Genomic DNA, 17,465 nt, shown 5'->3' on the forward strand with positions numbered 1-17,465 from the left:
ATGCTGCATAATATAGCTAAAAATAGCTAAATGCTCTTTTGGATGAAAGGGCAAAAATTCACATTCACACTCCAAAAACTTGTAGAAAGCTTTCCAGAGGAGTGGAAGCTGTTATAGCTGCAAAGGTGGGACCAACTTTATATTAATGTCTTTGGATTTAAAATGGTATGTTATAAAACTACTGCCGTTGTACAGTGTCTCTATAATTTTGTCCATACGGTGTAGATAGGCTACATCAAAATATCCATGTGACTGTGTCGCATCACTCAGAGAATATGTACTTGGTGCGTCACATGGTCACAGAATGTCTTGGATGCTACACACCTCTGGATTTGAAGAACTGGTAAAGTTCCATTATGTGGGATGAACAGATTTCATTGAGAATTCAGATCACAGTATGCTTGTGTGGAGAGTGTCCTGAAGTTTATGGCTTGAGACAAAAAGCAAGAAAAGTGTCAGGGGAACTAGTTACTAAGTGTCTTAGCCTTAGCCAATGGGACCCAGAGTTGATCCTTTTAGTAAATAAATGTTCATTACCTTTAGGTTCTAGAGTTATCACCCTTTGGACATTGCTTATTAAACCTGGGCTGGGTTTTGAGAAAAAGACAGATAGCAACAGCCACTACTTTTATCCTTGTCCCTTTGTATCTGAGGTGGGTCTATTTTGTCCAGTGTGGGCACTACAGCATTATACGGCTCATACTTGGCAAATTGGCAGGGCAGACCAACTGTTTGTGTGTCACAGACATGACATGCAAGGAAAAGGTCTTTGCAAGCAAAGACAGACTGGGTGGTTGAGGCTATAAGGGAAGTCTATTAGCAGGCAGATACTCCAGACCCATTAAGGGCAGTTGCATGCTGTACTAGGGGCATGGGCCTTGGTGTTGCACTCACTAACACTTGTAGGGTAGCTGCGTGGTCAATGCCTTTTTGCCAGGTTTTACAGTCAGAAGAGAGCATCTACTACCTCATTGTTGTGCAGTTTTGAGAACTTGTTTGGTTCAATTAATTACTTGTATGGTGTTAAGCCCTTTGGCAGCCTTTCTTGAATGAAACAGAACATGAGGTAACATATGGAAGCATTGTTTTGTGAATGAAAGAAAGCTTGAAAGACTTTGTCATAGCTTCAGACTTGGTGTTCAGGATTAATAGGGGGACAGTTGTGTGTCACAACTATGTGTATATATACTGAGTGACGCGACACAGTCACTTGATTTTTTAACATGATAATTTCCGACTTATGTACAGCACGGGGCGATCCTCCCCCTCCACCACCTGGAACAAAACGGCCCCCAGCCCTCTGTCCAACGCGTCAGTCTGCAAGACAAAAAGGAGAGCAAAGTCAGGCGAATGCAGCAGCGGGCCCCCACAGAGAGCTGCCTTAACATGGTTCACAGCCTGTTGGCACTGCTCTGTCCATTGGACTGGATCTGGCGCTCCCTTTTTAGTGAGATCGGTCAGCGGACTGGTGACGTCCGAATAATTAGGTATGAACCTACAATAATCACCAGGCAGCCCCAGGAACTGTCGCACCTCCTTTTTGGTCTTGGGTCTCGGACAGGTCGCAATTGCCGCTGTCTTATCAATTTGGGGACGCACCTGTCCGTGACCCAAGTGGAAGCCCAGATACCATACCTCCACCTGTCCAATCGCACACTTCTTTGGGTTGGCCATAAGCCCTGCCCGTCTCAGCGATCTCAGAACCACTCTCAAATGCTGCACATGCCGCTGCCAATCATTGCTGTATGTGACAATATCATCTAAATAGGCAGCGGCATAAGCATAGTGGGGGCAGAGAATTCTATCCATGAGTTGCTGAAACGTGGCTGGTGCTCCGAAAGGGAGGGTGACTCGGGATACTGGAGTCAAGGGGATCTGCCAGTAGCCCTTGGTCTAATCCAGTGTCGAGTAAAAACAAGCAGCACCTAACTGCTCAAGCAGTTCATCAATACGCGGCATTGGATAGGCATTGAATTTAGACACAGCATTGATTTTTCTGTAGTCCACACAGAAACGAACAGTCCCGTCGGGCTTGGGGACAAGCACCACGGGGCTGCTCCAATCACTGTGGGACTCTTCGATTACCCCCATATCGAGCATAGCCTTCGTTTCATCCTGAACCAGCTTTTTTTTGTGCTCAGGCAAGCGATAAGGCCGGCTGCATACAACCACACCAGGAGGAGTTTCAATATGGTGCTCTATAAGTTCAGTACGGCCAAGCAGAGGCGAAAAGACATCGGAAAACTCCATTTGTAACTTTGCCACCTCTGCTTTCTGAGACGGGGAGAGCTGGTCCCCACAGGGGACCGGCGTGTGATTAAGTTTGGTTGGGACCTCCGGCCCCAACTCAGCTCTCTCAGGAACCACCGTCGTCAGAGAAACAGGGTTTAAGGAGATTGAGGTGGTATCCCTGAAGTGCCCCGCCTCTGTCTGTCCTTCTGACCTCATAGTCAACTTCTCCCACTCACTGTGTGACCTCAAAATTTGGAGCTCGATGTGGGGAGTAAAACGAGAACTTTGTCTCCCAGTGAAAACCTACACAGCCGGGTGCCCTTGTTGTAGGCGTGGCTCTGACGTTCTTGAGCCTGGAGCAAATTCTCCTGGGTTAAGTGCCCCAGTGCTTGGAGTTTTGCTCTCAGATCAAGAATGTACTGGATTTCATTTTTGCTGTTTGAAGGTCCCTCTTTAACGACGTCTAGGATGCCCCTGGGTCTCCTCCCATACAATAATTCAAAAAGGAGAAAACCCAGAGGAGGCTTGCGGGACCTCTCGCCCTGCAAACAAAGGGGGTTCTAGCCACTTATCCCAATTTTTAGCGTCCTTGTGAACGAACTTCTGAATCATATTTTTAAGGGTTTGGTTAAAGCATTCAACCAGTCCATCCTTTTGGGCGTGGTAAACACTGGTACGAATTGATTTAGTGCCCAACAATTCGTAGAGTTCGCATAAAGTATGTGACATGAACGTAGTGCCCTGATCAGTCAGGATCTCTTTTGGGATCCTGACTCGGGAGATCACTTTCAACAGTGCCTCTGCAATGGTACATGCTGAAATGTTGCAAAGAGGCACTGCCTCTGGATATCGCTTTGCATAATCTACTAAGACCAATACAAAGCGATACCCACGTGCTCTTCGATCCAATGGTCCGACGAGGTCCATAGCAATTCTTTCAAAGGGGACCTCGATTAATGGAGGGGGCGGAAAGGCACCTTTGGGATGGCCGGAGGGTTTACAAGCTGGCACCACTTGCACCGGCTTTTCGGTACTAACAGCTGGGTTGAAACCTCCGAAGTTTGAGCGTCCCACGTCACTCTGTGTAATCTATCTTTAATGTGGGAAAAATACGGATATGACAGGGGACAACCTGGCTCGAGCAACTGACCATCAATAACCCTCACTTGGTCAAAGGCGTGCCTCAGCGAATCGTCACGTGACTGCTCCAGAGGGAAATCCCCAAGGGGAGCCAGGAGTGTAACTCCCGGAGGTATGGCCACGCTGTCAGGTTTGGCCCCACCCCCGGAGGAACCATCTCACACACCCCCTAGCTCAGGAGCTGTCACAGATGGATGTGGAAGCTAGCCTGCCTCGAGCGCGGCACATGCCCCCTTCCTTATGCGGGACCCATCCTCTACCAAAGCCTTCACTAACACCCCGAACTGCAGCCAATTTGTCCCCAAAATCAGAGGATGGGTAAGGTGAGGACTAACGGCCGCCTTCACGCTATGCTTTTTTCCCTGATTGTAAATGAGCAGGACAGGATAATTGTGTACATCCCCATGGACACACTGCACCTTTACCCGATATGCCCGATATGCTGCACATTTACCAATGCCACGTCTTGAAGCATTGGTGATCGTGGTTTGATTACAGCCAGAATCCACCAAGGCTTGATATGTACCCCCTTGAATACTCACTGGTATGCGGTACGCTCCAGCTCGATCAGGGGTGGTGGGTGGCGACGTGGAAACTGACATGGAAATGTCTGGGTTCCCCACATCACCAACACACCTGCCCAGGCTTCACCCCAGCTCTTGTGGGCTCCCCCGAATACGCCGCCATGGGCGCCTGTGCCAGCTTTGTGGCCTCGTCCAGCGATTCCGGTTGGTGCCACTGGACCCAAGCTGCCATTTCCTCGGGTAAGCGGGCGATGAACTGCTCCAGTACCACCAGGTCGAGCACCTCCTCGGAATCATGCTCTTCGGACAAGAGCCACCTCCTGCAGGAATCACGGAGCTGTTGAGCTAGCACAAAGGGCCGGTCAAACTCTTGGACCATCAGTGTGCGGAACTGCTGACGGTGTTGCTCCGGAGTTCGACCAACCCTATGGATGATGGCCTTCTTCAGCTCATCGTACTCCAGCTGCGATTGAGCAAGGAGCTGTTGGGCGGCAAGCTGGGCTTCCCCCATGAGCAGGGGCAGCAGTCGGGTGGCCCAGTCCTTTTTCGGCCTCCCCCAGTCTTCCGCCGCTCTCTTGAAGAGCTCCACGAACACTTCTGGGTCGTCTTGTGGAGTCATCTTCGAAATAGAGATGGTAGCCGGAGCTGGAGTACTGGTGGCTGACAACAAACTAAGAAGAAACTTCCTGTCTAACTCTCCAAGAGGTGAGGAATCCATTCCTCCAGGGTTTTGGCACCACTGTAACAGTTTTAATGACGGGTGGAGGAAGGACACCAGAGGGCAGGGGTGAAGACGGAGAGCTTTTTATTATTTTGTATACACAATGCAAAAACTACTCGGCTTTTCAGCCCACAAAGTGAGACAAGACGCTTGCTGGGACTTTTCTTTAGTCCTTTCTTTCTTTCTTTCTTTTCAGTCAGCTCAGCTCAGCTCTCACGCTTTCACAGGTCTCCTTCTCTCTCTGGGCTCTGCCACCTACTGAGGGAAGAGATGACGATAAGTAGGCTGGCAGAAACAAGGCACAGGTGAACATAATCAGCTACTTAGCCCGCTGGTTCAGCCCGACCGGCTTCTCCATCCTGCATTCGACGCTCAGCCACGCCCCCTTCTCCACAAGTACCTATTACAAGTAATTATTGACCTTACGGATTATTATACCTAAACGTATTCCATACCATGGTTACATACAGTTACTTGAATCATTAACCATTCTACTTATAAAAGAAATGTGACTCCTAAGACAAAGGAATGAAATTGCTAAAAGATCATTTCAAAACAATGCTTAAGTGAAAAGAAGTTACATGGTGGATTAAAATCGTTATTGGGTACATGCTGTAGTTTGCACTAGCTGTGTTTTGTATTTTTTTTGGGGGGCCGGGGTAAAAAGTATAAAACAAAAGCATTGTTTAATATATCTTTAAATGGATATAGTTAAAGACATACTACACAAATAAGTGCATCCACTTACTTTTGTACTGGTTTGCCATGTGCACAAATTATTACAAATGATTACTTTGGTAACACTTTCTATGAATGTCACATTTGTAAGCATCTATAAACACATTTATAACATGTTATAATACATTCATAAGGCTTATAAATCTTATTCAAAAAAATGAATTACACTGCATTACACTTGTTTTTATACATTATGAATTGTTAATATAATGCATTATAAGTAGTGTTAATAACATGTTATACTGTCAGAAGTCAGTCCCAGCTTGGAGAGTGTAAAGACTTTTTTTTTATTTTTGCCCTGGGATTTCCAGTATTATATTTCTTGCTGTTGTTGCTGTTAGGGCTCTTCGGGGCTTCAGTCCTGAATATTCATATGCTCCAAACAGGCTGTCCAGCCTAGAATTATTGCTACAATGTGCTTTTCTTAACCAGCACTCTCACTTTATATGTTACATTACATCACAGCAAACCAAGTATAAAAACACTACTGATGACATCACTAGTTTAAAATCTGGCATTTGAAGCCTGTAATGTGCTTTACTGTGTATAATTTAGTCTTTCAATAAATTCTTCAATAAATACTTCAACTTGAAGCCTCACTCTCAACACTGGAGGAGGCTTTAGTACAGTATGCCTCACTTTACTTAGAGCAGACAAATACAAGTTATGAGCTATTATAATTTGTTATGAACAGTACTTATCATGCATTATGTTAACAATTCATAATGCATAATAAGCATATGCATATTTATAAATATTTATAGCCATGGTTATGATGCCTTATGAATGCATTATAACATCTTATGAATGTATTTATAGATGCTTACAAACGTGACCTTCATAGAAAGTGTTACCATTACTTTTATTGTGATCTTTCATTTTTATCCTTATTATGATATTGATCATTTTTTTTTGGTTAGTTAACTGAAAATCAAGCATCTTTTCAGATTGTTAAACTATTACACAAATTTACACACAGGTCTACCAGATGTGAGTTTGATCGTACATGTATGACCTGAACTAAAGGTCTAGCTCTTATAGTCACTGTTTGACATTATAAACACAGAAATATGAGAAACAAGACAAGCATTAATCAAATGTAATTTCTGACTGGAGATACATTTTGTCCTCTTTAACTCATATAAATGTGCCTCTGCAGTAGCTATGATGCATGCATGTTCATATTGGCCGTAGTAAAATGGATCAGCATGTGGAATTGCAGCTTTCTATGTTTTCTACCACTATATAAGAGAAGCATGATGCTGCTTTTGTTGCTGGATGCACTGCAAAAGTTTAAGAGTGAATGCACAAGCACATTCAGAACAGAATTTAATTGGTGAGCACTTATTACTTATTAGTGTCATCAGAGTAACAATCAAGGCAACTATAGTGTGAAATACATTCCTATTAATGTGTTTTCTCAATGAAAAAGTTTATTTGTGATGAGTATGATGATTCTATGGAATAAAAATAAACTAAATGGAATTTATTTTTATTGACAATGCCTGGGTACCTTACTGCCTCCAAACACTGCTAGGGCAGGAGGTGTATTACATTGCAGACACAATTATGATAATCCTGAATTCTAGCGTGATTTATCATTTATTATGGCATTTTTATTTATGAGGGAATCCATTATTGATTTTTTTAATTACAACAAATTAATTCCAGTTTACTGTACAATCTTTTCTATAGAGGTTTGTCTGAGGTGTACTTTTGAGGATGACGTAAACATCTAGCAGTTATAAATAAGTTTGATCTGTCCTGAAATTACTGCTCTAAAAGATTTTGTCCTGCAGCAAAAGGTATTGTATTAAACCATTATGGATGTGTTTTAAACATTCTGTATTCTTGTTTCATATGTTTTAATTAGTATTACAGAGATTGCCATTTACATTTGATTTATGGTGTATATTAAAAATTCTCATTCATTTTTTATTTGCATTTATATTTTGATGATTTGTAGTGTGGTGAACTGTTTGAAGGTTCTATAACTATAACTATCCTGCATTTTATTTAAGAACAGACTCCTGACATGACTTCTGTGGTACCCCTTGAGAATGCTACATTCATTCGCCCCCCTACATTTTACGTCAATGGATTGTACAACATGCCACATGCAAATTACTACTATATGTTTTTGTGTTTTGTGTACGCTGTGACTGTTTTAGGGAATTCTTTTATAATGGGCACTATATACCTGGCACGCACTCTGCATACAGCAAAGTATATAGCTGTCTTCAACTTGGCCTTGTCTGATCTGGGTGGAAGCTCTGCTCTTATTCCAAAGTATGCAGACATGTTTCTGCATGAGAACCAGTACATATCTTATGAAGACTGTCTGACAAGCATGTTTTTTGTTTTTCTTTTTATGACTCTGCAGTCCTTTACTCTGCTTGCTTTGTCCTTTGACAGAGTAATTGCTATATGTTTTCCTCTGAGGTATCATGCTATTGTCACTAAAACCACAATGACTCTGATCATAGGTGTTATATGGGTTATCTCTGTATCTATTGTTACTGTCCTTGTAGCTCTGGTTACCAGACTGTCCTTCTGTAGATCTACCGTAGTTGGCAGTTATTTCTGTGATAATGGCCCCATTTTCAGGCTTGCCTGTAATGATAATTCTCCTAATTACATGATGGCCTACGTCTATGTTTCTGTTGTGCTTTGCATTCCATTGACACTAATAGCTTTCTCGTATGTTTGTATTGGTGTTGCATTGCTTAAGATCTCACATGGGGCTGAGCGAATCAAAGCTATGAAAACCTGCACTTCCCACCTCATATTAGTGGCCATGTTTTATCTACCAATCTTTAGCGTTTACATTACTGCTCTTACAACATATCTACATCCAAATACTAGAATAATCAACTCAGTCCTAACACAAACAATTCCATCCATGTTAAACCCCATCATATATTCTCTGAAGACAGAGGAGGTCCTGCAGTCTATAAAAGTACTTTACAAACGAATCAAGGTGAACTTTACGATTGAAGATTCAATTAAAAGTATTGCAAAGAACTGAAATGGCATCTGTAATTTGGTTTATTAGCATGAAACAGAGAATCGGCTATTCCTCCCTTTTGGCTTCCATTATAGTAACTTGTTTTATTATTATTAAAGAATAGGCCCATGATTGCAGTATAATGTACTACAAGTTAACAATTGTAACATTGAGTTAGAACATTTATTTGGGTGTAGAACATTTCATTCAGTTGTATATTTGAATGAAGACTTTTAAATAAATGTCTATACACTGCTTAAATATTTATAAAAATATTCCAAATAAGTGTTTTGAACCTGCATGTTTGCTTTTCAGGTTTATGTTTATGTAGCCATTGCTTCTATCAATACAAACAGATGAAATATAAACAAAGAAAGGGCGTTTGCCAATGTAAGAAATACAAATAAAAATGTGAACCTTGTATATAGCTTTTTTTCAGTTTGATATATACTGCCCCATGATTTTTGAAAGACAGCTTTTAAGATTTCAAAAAAAAAAGAAAAAACTTAATTCAGCCTTTGTATATCAGCGATATACTAGACAGTTATACTTAAGTATACCTTGCTTATACTAACAAGTATACAAAAAGTCTTAAGTATATTTGGCATACTTAAGAAAAGTATAATTAAATATTATTGACTTAATGTGTAACCATACTTGGCTTGTAGTTTAGGGTAAATTAAGCTTGTAGCTTAGAGTAAATAGTACATGGGTGGAGCTGAACCTCATCGTTTATGAACACAGTGTTAACCAACATAGAAACCCATAAACATTTGGCAGATTTTATTGACAATATTCTTCCAAGGTGTGAGAGTGTTGTAACAGGCTATATATGTTGGTGTCAAGTCTTCCTTTCCAAGAACTCCACTGTCACATAACAGAGAGAACCGTGAAGGTTCTAGTTTTTTCATTAAGACTGACACCATGTTCTTGCAGAATTTACTTAATCTGTGCACACAGGGGCAACACAAGAAGAAGCCATTCTTTAGGTTTGCATTGGCATCAAAAACTGTGTTGCAAGAGTCACATTGAAAGGGACAGTCTGCTCTAATGCCAAGGTATTTTAAACAGCTTGTACAACAAAAGTGAACTTTCAATTTAGATGAACGTCCAAAAAACTTCCTTTGTGGAAAAAGTAATGTAAATATGGAATAAGACCTGGTAACATTATATTAAACAGACTGGACAATACACTTTTTCCTTTTGAAAGAGGTGCATCAGGATCCAAGGGCTTGTCACCAGTATCTGCTCTTTTTCTCACTGCCCTACAGAGAGAGAGAGAGAGAGAGAGAGAGAGAGAGAGAGAGACAAAAGATGAAAAAATGTGTGCACCTGCAGAATGAAGCAGGAACACCAGTCTAGCATGATTTCTTTTATTTTAGAAAATTGATTTTTAGAAATGCTTGCCCTGGGTTATCACAAAACTGATGACAATTTCATTATATCCTAAAAAGCTGCAAACCCAAAAGAAAGAGTAGCCACCTGTATGCGTTCAATATGGGTAGAGTCTTTGGGTTATATAATTATCCAGAGCAAATTATACAAATATAACTAATAACAAGTCACAGTTCCATTATTTATGTAATTCTAATTATTCTGCTACTACTTTTGCTGAATGTTGGCACAAGGCTGCTATTTTGACATAATCCCTATTGCTATGTCTGTTATTGTCCATCACGTTCATTTATATCAAGCATTATATCAAGCCTGCTCCCTTCAGAATCTGATAGGTCTTCCTCATTCTACAGTTTAAGGGAAAAAGGATTTAAGAAGACAGGCATTTATTTAATCCAAGGTAAAAACTGTGTGATGTATGTGTATTGTGTATTTACCTCTTGAATGTCAAACAGGCTACTCGTGCAGTTTTCATTGTCCACATCATCTTCACTGTTTGATGCATTACTCATGTCATCTTCTGTGTTTTTTCGGTTATCTTCATTGTCGTTCTAAAGGTTAGCAAGGAAAAGAGAATGAATGACCAAATGAATGGCAGAATTTGTGCAGTCCCTCAGCTCAGCTACCACTGGCTGGCATGTTGGGAGAAAGTAAGTAGTGGGAGAATATATATATATATATATATATATATATATATATATATATATATATATATATAATATAATAAAGATTAGGCATTAAATGGCATCTATCCCTTTAAGAATGGGAATTGCCAACCACAGACTGCTGAATAAGGACAGTCACTGTATATTGTGGTCATTTAATTAACTTTGTCATTTTTGCATTGCACTGAAGTGCCTGTAGTTACTGAATAATGAGCTTTAGTACGTAATAGCCCTGGGATATTAAGGAGTTTTATAAGTACTTTTTGGTCACCAAATTATCACTGCAAGTCATATAAAGTGTGTATACATGGACAAATGTTTTGGAACACCTTTTAATCATCGAATTCATGTGTTTCATTCAGTTTCATTGACAAAGGTGTATAAAAACAAGCACCGATCCATACAGTCTGCCTTTATGTTTATAAAAAAGAATGGGTCATTCTAAAAAGCTCACTGAATTTGAGTGTGGTACTGTAATAGAATGGCATCATTGCAAAAAGTAATTTTGTGAAATTTCTTCCTTCCTTGATATTCCATGATCAACTGTGCGTGGTATTATTGAAAAGTGGAAGTGTTTAGGAATCACAGCAACTCAGCCATAAAGTGGCAGATCACGCAAAGTTACAGAGCGGTGTCGCAGAGTGCTGAGGCACATAGTGCATGAAGTCACCAACACTGTGCTGACTCAATAACTTCTGAGTTCCAAACTTTCTCTGGCATTAACATCAGCATAAAAACTGCATGCCAGGAGCTTCATGGCATGGGTTTTCTATGGCCAAGCAGCTGCATGCAAGCCTTACATCACCAAGCACAATGCCAAGTGTCAGATGGAGGGGTGTAAACGAGGCTGAGTTTGGCAAATGCCAGGAGAACATTACCTGTCTGACAGCATTGTGCCAAGTGTAAAGTTTGGTAGAGGATGCCATGGGGTTGTTTTTCAGGGTAGCCTAGGCCCCTTTAGTTCCAGTTAAGGGAAATCTTAAAGCCTCAGCATTAAGGTCCGTAAAGGCATGGTTGGGCGAGTTTGGTGCGGAAGAACTTGACTGGCCCGCACAGAGCCCTGACCTCAACCCCATCAAACACCTTTGGGATAAACTAGAATGGAGATTGCAAGCCAGGCCCTCTCGTCCAATATCAGTGTCTGACCTCACAAATGCTCTTCTGGATGAATGTGCAAAAATTCTCATGGATACACTCAAAAATCTTGTAGAAAGTTTCCCAGACAAGTAGAAGCTGTTATAGCTGCAAAGAGGGGAACCAACTCCATAATAATGTCTATGGATTTAGAATAAGATGTCATTAAAGCTCCTCCTGTGGGTGTAATGTGTTGGTGTCCTAATGTCGATGTAGCGTAGCACCAATTTAAAGGTGCCACTCCTCCCATGCAGGGGCTGAATCTCAAACACCTCCCTACTCCCTACATAGTGCACAATGTATGAATTCAAATACTGGCTACTGCAACCCAACGGTGCATAATATAGCTAAAATAGTGCTTTGGGATTTGGCCAAATTCACACTCGACAAATAGTGCACTTTATGGCTGTAGAAGCTAGAATTTCAAAACTTACATAGCACAATATTTAGGAAGTACAGAGCCATTTGAGATTCAGCCTGGGCTTGATGCTATTTCTGACTGAAACAGGTGAAGTGCTTGAAGTTTGTAAGCCAGTTAAGTGACATTCTTCAGACTTTTATATTGCAGATTTACAATAAATCATATTGTAAGTACTTTAATTCAAGCCTGTGATATAAATGGAGTCATTTAGCCTGTTAGCTATCTTTTAAACTGTTAGTTTTCTGACTAGCCAAGATCTTGTTAAGAAATAAGTTGTCAACCCTCTCAGTTGGGGGAAAAAAAAGTAATAGGTGTGCACATATTATGTATTTTACAACTGCTACGAAGGCAGCTCAGCCAGTTAGCTAACTAACTGACAACTTAAGAAATTGGTTCTTTGACTGAAAAACTTTTAACATATTTTGTCATCATATATCATTTAAGGTGGAATGAAAAAGTAAAAGACACTCACGGTTGAACAAATTCCCTCCATAATTCGATCTCTTATTCAAAGTCCGACCCCTGTCAAAAAAGAAATATATATATATATTATTATATATTGTAGGTTATATGGCAATATCTAATCTGTTTTCTGTTTCTGAATAATAATACATTTTACGGTTGAGCTAAAAATAAGTTGCTGGTTTAGTAAAAAGTTTGTATAGTGTTACATTATCACTGTTCTTATTTAATAGAACATTTATTAAGATTAAGTTTGTTCTTGGTGCTTTTAACACAAAAAATTTACTTGAACATACATTACATCTGTATAGTGCAAATCAGGTCTGCATACAGAATACGACAATATTAGAATAGGTTTGTCTAATGTATTTTAACATACATCCCCACACTCAAGATTTGCACACCACCATATCACTCTGTCATGTTCTAATGCAAGGCAAATAGTCATGACTGTGTAAGTCACATTAAATGAAATATTTAAGTTGTTAGATGTGACTGCAAAATGAGACAGTATGTGGACTTTTGTGTATGTGTGTGTGTCTGCCAATACGGAAAAATAAGTAACATTTATTAGTTAATAAGTAAAATTTATTGGTGTATGCACAGCCTCAATGTTGGTGGGCCATCCCAGCAATGGGCTAAAAATGTGGGCCAAAAATTTAAGGGCTCACATGGGGGCTTATTGTGGGCTGTCAGCATGGGGCCATGACATGGGGCCCTGCATGTGCTCCTGTTTTCACAACTATCTAGGGCCCCACTACAGGCAGCCTGCAGCCAACGTAATTTTTAGCCTATGTGAACCACCTGAGTGTTTTTGCAGAAAGGTATGAATGACTCTATGAGGTATAATGAGCTAAGACCTACAGACTGTTTTTTTAGTCTGAGTAATCATTAGACCTTCTCTGAAGGCCAAGAAAGCACTAAGGTTTCACCATTTTATCTGTCACCAAAAATATGATTGGTGATGACATAACTTATATAACTTCCTAAATGACTTTATACTCAAAATTTAACAAATCAAACATCTGATTTTTGGTGATGGTTTACTTTGTCACACTGTATGATTTATGATAACATTTGGTCTCACCCTTGCCAAATGATTGACATGTGTGTGTCAGGATGAAGGCTACAGTAATTTTTTCATTACAAATAAAACCTTGAGTTAAAACCATTTGTACCATTTGGACTTTTTTCTCCGAAAGGATTAAGGGAAATGGAAAACAAAGATAAATCTGTGCTCAACTTAAATGTTGGAGTGCCTGGCAGAAAGCATTTTATGCAGTCATTGTGGACAAACGTCTACTAACACTGGAAGAGTAAGCTGCATGAATGACATTGCAGACATTCTGTCCTGATTTATTATTCAGTACACACATTTAATTTCCTATAGATTCCTTTTGTGCTTTTTATTTACTGCATTAATGTATTCCAGTTTAGTATCCAACCTTTTCTATAGAGATTTGTGTTTTTTTGGAGGTGTGGTTTTGAGGATGACGTAAACATAGGTCAGTTATAAATGTGTCTGATCTCTCCTGAAATTCTGCTCTAAAAGGTTTTGGCCTGCTACAGAAGGTATTGTATCAAACAATTGTGGATCAGATTTTAGCACCCTGTACTGTTGTTTAATATGTGATGAATGATTTTACAAAAAATGTTATTTGCTATTATTTTGTATTTATGTTTTAATGATTTGTTGTGTAAAAAAGTTTGAAGGTTCTATTATTATTATCTATGATTATTCTTTCCTTCATTCAGAGTTTATGTTTTGATGATTTGTAGTGTGAAAAAACCTGTTAGAAGGTTTTATTATTATTCTTTCTTACATTCAACAGACATGACATCTGTGGTGTCCCTTGAAAATGCAACACTCATTCACCCCCCTCTATTTTACATCAATGGATTGTACAACATACCGTATGCAAAGTATTACTATATGTTTTTATGCTTTGTGTATACTGTGACTATTTTAGGGAATTTTCTGATAATGGGTACTATATACCTGGCACATGCTCTACACACAGCAAAGTATATAGCTGTTTTCAACTTGGCCTTGTCTGATCTGTGTGGAAGCTCTTCTATTATTCCTAAGTATGCAGACATGTTTCTGCTTGAGAACCAGTACATATCTTATGAAGAATGTCTGACAAGCATGTTTTTTGTTTTTCTTTTTATGACCATGCAGTCCTTTACTCTGCTTGCTTTGTCCTTTGACAGAGTAATTGCTATATGTTTTCCTCTGAGGTATCATGCTATTGTCACCAAAACCACAATGACTCTGATCATTGGTGTTATGTGGATTTTCTCTGTATCTCTCATCACCATCCTTGTAGCTCTGATTACCAGACTGTCCTTCTGTAGATCTATCACAATTGACAGCTATTTCTGTGATCATGGTCCCACCTACAGACTAGCCTGTAATGATACTTTTCCTAACATCATAATGGCCTATGTCTACTCTGCTGTTGTGTTTTTCATTCCGTTGATGCTAATAGCTCTCTCATATGTTTGTATTGGTTTTGCTCTGTGTAAGATCTCACATGGGGCTGAGCGAATCAAAGCTATGAAAACCTGCACTTCCCACCTCACTTTAGTGGCCATGTTTTATCTACCAATCTTCAGTGTTTATATTACTGCTCGTGCAACATACATACATCCAAATGCTAGAATAATCAACTCTATCCTAACACAAACAATTCCACCCATGTTAAACCCCATCATATATACTCTGAAGACAGAGGAGGTCCTGCAGTCTATTAAAGTACTTTACAAACGAATCAAGGTGAACTTTGCAATGGAAGATCCTGTGAAAAACATTGCAAAGAATTAAAGTAATATAATAAATGTAGTTTGGCTTATTTTCATAAAACACAGAATTGTTTATTGTTTTGTTTCTTTTTTGTTTTTGAGTTAAAAGGCTGAAATTCATCACTTCAGGCTTCCATTATAATATTTAAAAAAAAAAAATTGAAACACGCCTATGATTGTAGGTTAACATTAGTTAACAATGCAAGCTAACAATTTTGTATGAAGTAAGAACATTTATTTGGTTAGCATTCAGGTATATATTTGAGTTGAAAATTTATGAAAAAATGTAAATACACTACTTGAATATTTTAAAAATGTTCCAAAAAAGTGTTTTGAACACCCATGGTTATTCTTCATGTTTGCATTTATGATGCCATTATTTTCAACAATAAAAACAGATGAAAAACAAAAAAGGTGCAGTTGCCAAGGCAAGAAACACATGTAAAAAAAAACAAAAAAAACAAAAAACAACACAATACAAAATCTAAATTTTTTCAGTTTAATATTTACTTCCACATTATCTTTGAAAGACACCTGTTAAGACTGGGATTAAAAACGAAAAAAACTTAATTCAGTCTCTTCATGGAAATTTCAAAGGAGGTGGGTAGGATAGGGAGTGTGAACATTGTGCTGGAGCAATGGCTTCAGCAAAGGACAGCAAAGGTGTGAATGTTGACTCCTTTATTATTGATGTAGTATGTAAACATTGTTAAAGTATCAAAATGTAGTGTCAGTGTCCAGTCCATATAGTCCATATATGAAAATAAAGCTGCATAAACAGCCCGTTTTGATTTCATTATCATTGTAATGTTATGAAAACCAATGCATTTACATGTGTCTGCATGTAGTCTGCAGCATATAAGCCTCATACACACTAAAGTTAAAAGGAGTGTTTCAGCCCAGACTGCTTTGAATAAGGTACAATACAGGGCAGGCCAGCAGTACAGATCATTTATATATCATCACTGTCCGAAGTATCTCTAAAATAGTAATTTTACAGAAGAGGACAAAACTTTCTTTACTTTCTGTGTAAGTTAATGGAAAGACATTTTATTCTAAGCAATTTTTGAGCATTTCTAATGGTCCAATCATCATGAAATTTTCAAACAATGTAAAGGACAGCTCAGCTCAAATGATGCAGAAAAGTAAAAATCGAAAAAAAATGGAGATACATGTTTTTCATTGAACAGCGACAATATAAACCATATGGACAAAAGTATTGGGACAACTACATATTACAGAAGCTACAGAACAATTTATGACATCCCATTGTAAGTCCATAAGTAATTCATATGGAGTTGGTCCCCCCCTTTGCAGCTATCACAGCTTCCACTCTTCTGGGAAGCTTTCTACAAGATTTTCAAGAGTGTGTCTGTGGGAAATTTTGTATGTGTGAGGTCAGACACTGATGTTTGGACGAGAGGGCCTGGCTCGCATTCTTCATTTTAGTTCAACCCACAAGTGTTGGATGCGTTTGAGGCTCTATGCAGGCCAGTCAAGTTCCTCCACACCAAACTCACCCAGCCATGCCTTTATGGACCTTGCTTTATGCACTGTGGCACAGTCATGCTAGAACAGAAGGGCTGTTCCACATGATTATTTTGACATTGTCTACCTCATCTGTAGGTTGGGATTAATATTCAGCTTTGGGCCGCCTTTCTTTCATCCACAGAACCAAGGGTACATATGTAACCCCCTGTTTTATTGTGGGTTTTCAGATGTGTCATGCTTAAAAGTGAATAACATGAAAAGGGAGTGTATCTTAACTGACTCCAGAGGGATACTAAACTATGACTTAATGATAAAATTAGCCTTATTGATGGCACAGATCTATACAAACACTCAAACACAGAGTGTACTAATGATCTGGATATGCTTCATTATCTATTTATTTTAATAATTCACCACAATGTTTCAATTCAGTGTTTTGACCATATATCCCCAATCCTGTCATCATTACACTGGCTACCTGTTAAACTTCATGTAGAGTATAAGATCCTTCTCTTAACGTATAAATCATTAACTGGCCTGGCCCCGCAGTATCTTAGTGAATTAATTCAGTCATATGAACCCACATGTACGCTCCGCTCACAAAATAATGGCTTGCTGACAGTTCCTAGAATTAGAAAAACCACAGCAGGGGGTCGAGCATTTTCCTACGTAGCCCCAAAATTCTGGAATCATCTCCCGACCTCTGTTTGGGACACTCTACATTTAAAAC

The 17,465-nt window shown here is 39.3% G+C and overlaps 2 protein-coding genes across 2 annotated transcripts; both read left to right on the forward strand.

The window, feature by feature from the left end:
* The first annotated feature begins 7,390 nt into the window (after positions 1–7,390).
* On the forward strand, positions 7,391–8,383 carry LOC118800872 (olfactory receptor 1E1-like). The gene has a single exon (XM_036561034.1). It carries the CDS (start codon positions 7,391–7,393, stop codon positions 8,381–8,383), a length of 993 nt encoding a protein of 330 aa, XP_036416927.1.
* Positions 8,384–14,270: 5,887 nt separating this feature from the next.
* On the forward strand, positions 14,271–15,266 carry LOC118800891 (olfactory receptor 1571-like). Its single transcript, XM_036561054.1, has one exon. The coding sequence runs from the start codon at positions 14,274–14,276 to the stop codon at positions 15,264–15,266; it is 993 nt and encodes a 330-aa protein (XP_036416947.1). The 5' UTR covers positions 14,271–14,273.
* Positions 15,267–17,465: the final 2,199 nt, after the last annotated feature.

Source organism: Colossoma macropomum, unplaced genomic scaffold, assembly GCF_904425465.1.
Source record: "Colossoma macropomum unplaced genomic scaffold, Colossoma_macropomum, whole genome shotgun sequence".
Taxonomy (NCBI): domain Eukaryota; kingdom Metazoa; phylum Chordata; class Actinopteri; order Characiformes; family Serrasalmidae; genus Colossoma; species Colossoma macropomum.

What these genes read in the sequence shown, in the direction of transcription:
- LOC118800872 (XM_036561034.1), top strand. Translation starts at nt 7,391, where the DNA reads ATGACTTCTGTGGTACCCCTTGAGAATGCTACATTCATTCGCCCCCCT.
- LOC118800891 (XM_036561054.1), top strand. Translation starts at nt 14,274, where the DNA reads ATGACATCTGTGGTGTCCCTTGAAAATGCAACACTCATTCACCCCCCT.